This window comes from Halyomorpha halys, unplaced genomic scaffold (assembly GCF_000696795.3).
Source record: "Halyomorpha halys isolate HHAL.00 unplaced genomic scaffold, Hhal_1.1 Scaffold1521.1, whole genome shotgun sequence".
Classification (NCBI taxonomy): domain Eukaryota; kingdom Metazoa; phylum Arthropoda; class Insecta; order Hemiptera; family Pentatomidae; genus Halyomorpha; species Halyomorpha halys.
The window spans coordinates 223,361-227,561 of record NW_027114262.1 but is presented as its reverse complement, the minus strand read 5'-3'; the positions used below and the strand labels follow the sequence as shown (position 1 = coordinate 227,561).

General features: G+C 31.6%; 1 protein-coding gene across 1 annotated transcript in view; it reads left to right on the top strand.

Moving 5' to 3' along the window:
* Positions 1 to 4,201, top strand: part of LOC106689912 (NGFI-A-binding protein homolog) — a gene marked incomplete at its 5' end in the record, with an annotated part of 25,166 nt that overhangs the window by 10,811 nt on the left and 10,154 nt on the right. Inside the window, 1 exon segment of the mRNA XM_014435129.3 lies at positions 2,425 to 2,558. Within this exon segment, the coding sequence (XP_014290615.1) occupies positions 2,425 to 2,558 (134 nt within the window).

Genomic DNA, 4,201 nt, shown 5'->3' with positions numbered 1-4,201 from the left:
TGGTCCCGAAACGTTGTACAATGTTAATGAATAAATAAATAATAATTTATTGAAAATGATGGAAGTAATAAACCTCAAAACATTATAAAAAAAAATTGAATTTTTTAATTATTCAGAAATAATATACTATAGGGTTACTTTAATTATAAATTATATATTTTCACTTGAATTCAAAATGTTTTGTAAGTACTAAAATAAAAATAATGACAATCAACAGAATTTAAAAAAAAAAATATACATTGAATTTATAAAATAAAATTAAGTACACGCTATTTCTATATATTTTTTACTATTTACAGAGCTACTAGCTCACACTTGGCATAAACTTTTAACTATGAATTCACAAATTTAACACTTTTCTGAGAACGGCCAACAAAGTTAAAATTAACTATTCTTTTTTTTTTCTTTCCTTAAATTATTTGTGTGGGAGTGGGTAGCTCATTGATTTCTAACTCCAAGGACCCAGGTTCGAATCCTGCTATGTCAGATAATTATTATCTGTTACCTGTAGCCGTTGAGTCAGCCCTGTGGGTTCAGGAGCCCTCCAGGGTCCACCCAGGCTCATAAAGTGGGTAAAAAATCTGGCGTTCTAGCGTGATTCAGACCAAACCACCTCCTTGCACAACCGTTGGCCTAGTAACAGGACTGCAGCCCTGGCCCTTTATGGATTGTATTGGTACAGATTTAATTAAATTATTTGATAGACCGTTGTCATTCCAGATTAAATAAACCTTCGATAATTTTTATATGTATATCTGATCTGCATTATTACAGTGCACTGTGTATTGAATGTTATACAACCTGAGAATTTACCTAATTCTATCTATCTCTGATGTGTACTTAATCTAATTTATTTCTTTATTAATTAATTATTATTTTAAAATCTATTTTATTAATGATGTATACATAATATGGTTTAACAATTTTCAATGTGCAATTATTTCCTTTGACTACTAATAAACTTAAACTTAGTGGCTAACCGGTGGGTCAAGAACATGCCAGTGAAATCAGAGTATTAACCACATTTCCTTGAATTATTCGCTGTTCTAGATACTAAACCTTGCCTATTCCTGCTAGTGTTTTCCTTAACATTTCATGTTCTTTTTTTCATACTACTATTATTTATTTATTTTATACCAGATCGGCCTAGTGGGCCTTACATGGTTGATATAACCATTACACTATATATTTTTTTTGTTTTAACAGTTCATTATGGAGGGAGGGGGTGTAGCCTTGTATAAAAGATACCCCTAACTATACACAATGTTATAATTAAAAATAAAAAAAAAATAAATAAGTAGATAAAAATAATGCTTCTTAATAAAAGAGAAAAGTAAAATTAATAACAAAAAATAATGATATTTGTAGACTTAACAAAACAGGCAATTCCCCTCTAATGGTAAAAAGAAATAAGTTAATTTGACAAAGGGACGAGAGATGAAAAAAAAATAAAAAAGTAAATAATAATAAGTAAAATAGAGGTAGTGTGAATAATGAATTAATTAATATAGAATTTATAACAGAATGTCCTACACCAGCCTGGACTTCAGTCTTCGGGTCGAGGTTGGGATTCCCAGGTTGTAGGTCACTTGAATTATTCGCTGTTCTATAAACTAAACCTTGCCTATTCCTGCTAGTGTTTTCCTTAACATTTCATGTTCTTTTTTTCATACTACTATTATTTATTTATTTTATACCAGATCGGCCTGGTGGGCCTTACATGGTTGATATAACCGTTACAGTATATATTTTTTTTGTTCTAACAGTTGATTATGGGGGGCGGGAGAGGATATAGTCTTGTATAAAAGATACCCCTAACTATACACAATGTTATAATTAAAAAGAGAAAAAATTAAATAAGTAGATAAAAATAATGCTTCTTAATAAAAGAGAAAAGTAAAACAGACAATTCCCCTCTAATGGTAAAAATAAATAAGTTAATTTGACAAAGGGACGAGAGATAATAAAAAAGTAAATAATAATAAGTAAAATAGAGGTAGTGTGAATAATGAATTAATAAATATAGAATTTATAACAGAATGTCCTGCAGCAGCCTGGGCTTCAGTCTTCGGGTCGAGGTTGGGATTCCCAGGTTGTAGGTCACTGCTCCTGTCGGACAACTGGGAGTGGTACTTCATGAACCGTTTTTTAATGTAATCCTCTGATATCTCTATTTGTAATTCGCGATGCAATTGGCTATTTCTTATGAACCAAGGTGCATTAACTACTATTCTTAGGACTTCATTTTGATGACTACACAGCCGTACATCAGCAGTGGCCTGAGAATTGTTTTAAGTACAAAAACAGTTGTTTCTGGTTTTAGTTTGGAATTTCTGTTTAGGATAGGATATTATTGCTTCATACTACTACTCATATACGTATTTGGAATTGATAACGTTTTATAATGGTTGGTTATCCTTACAGGTGTCCGTGAACGAGGCAGCCGCCCAGATCTGCAGGTACCGACCCGCACTGCTGACCAGAAGGGACGAACTCTTTCCTTTGGCGAGGCAGGTCGTAAGGGACTCCGGCTACCACTACTCAAAGGGTCATTCCAAGTAAGTTCATTTAATTAATTATAATTATAATAATAAAATCTTATATAACTAATAAATAACTATTAAGATATAATTAGAAGATAAAATATTTTGTGTGGTGTGAGCCAACTTTTATTTACTATTTATTTATTATTCAGAATGACAATCCCCGTACTATATATTTCGTATAGTTAATTGAAATTAAAATCTGTCTATTGTATTAACTACTATGGAAAAGCTATAATTATTAAATTCTTTCACGTTTCATTAGCATCCATTCAATATCATCAACAATGAGAGTAGTTTATTATTTCAAACAAATAAAATTAAAAGTCCTTTAACAATAACTATTTTATATATAAGAATACAGAACTCCAAAGAGGTTTAAATAGTTTTCTTTATACAGTTTTAAAGACTCCTTGTACGTAAATAAAAAATTATTAGAATAAAACCGTCAAACTAAAGGCGCTATCTGTATAAGTAATTTTTTTTTCAGTATTCTTGTGGTAGTATAGTTTCCTTTGTTTTTTCAATTTTCCAAATAAACTGTGGATGTTCTTCAGTTGGTCAATTATTCATCTTTGGTTTGATACAGGGATTTGTAATTCAAATTATACGTGCCACTTGTTTCTAACCTGGCTTCTCCTTCATTACCTAATAATCCTCCTAGGCTTCTGAAAAGAAGATGGCCTCGAGATCTTCTCCTCTAGAAATGTTATTGGAGTTCTATCAGTGGGTAGATTCTCCACATGTATTTATCATGTCACTATGTCACCTACAGCAAATTTACTTGTTGTATATATGTGTATACAGTTGTAAATATCAATAAATAAATTATTAAAAAAAAAAAAATTATACGTGTACAAGTGGTTTTGATAAAACATTCTTTTTTTTAAATCAGAAAATAGTTCCACTGATACAAGTTAAAGAAAAATGTAAACGGTACTTGGTTTCCAGGGCTTCCTCGATATCGAAGATATTGTTCCTATTCGAGGAGCAGGGGAAGATTACCCAACAGAGCGTGGAACTATATCCAACAGCGAAACCATTTCGTCGATTTGGGCCAGCTTCTTTTCTTTTTTATCGATGAGCTCTAAGACTAAAAAAGAAGTTAAAAAAGACCGGACCCCCAATTCGTTCTGAGCCTCGACCCCTGTTCAGTTTTTAGGTCACCATCTCCAGTCATCTGTAAGGCGTCCTCATTCTTATTCACTTTTTATTTGTTAACTTTTTTTCTTATTATTTATTATTTTTTTCCCTCCCTCTTTTGACCCTTTCAGTCATGATACCCCTCTCTTTTTATTGTCGAGTCGGAAAATTAAGAAAGAAAAGATGCATTAAAGATAAATTACGCCTTTCTTTTGAGGCCTTTAGAAACCCTTGGTCAGTTATGCGTGTCGTAATGTGGTAGGGGTATTTTTATGCTAATAACTGTTTAATATTCAGTGGTGCATAGTTCGATAGCTCTAACTATCGATAGTCTCGATTATATTCATATTTATAGTTCCTTATCAAAGTTTTAAAGTTCTTTCGACTCAAATCACTGGCTAAATTTCGAGTTTAAGTTTTCTTTATATATATCGTCTTATTCTCGTGAAATGTATCTATTTGTTTGTTTTTGGTAAACTGATCTACTGCTGTGACTATGAATGATGGTCTGATCT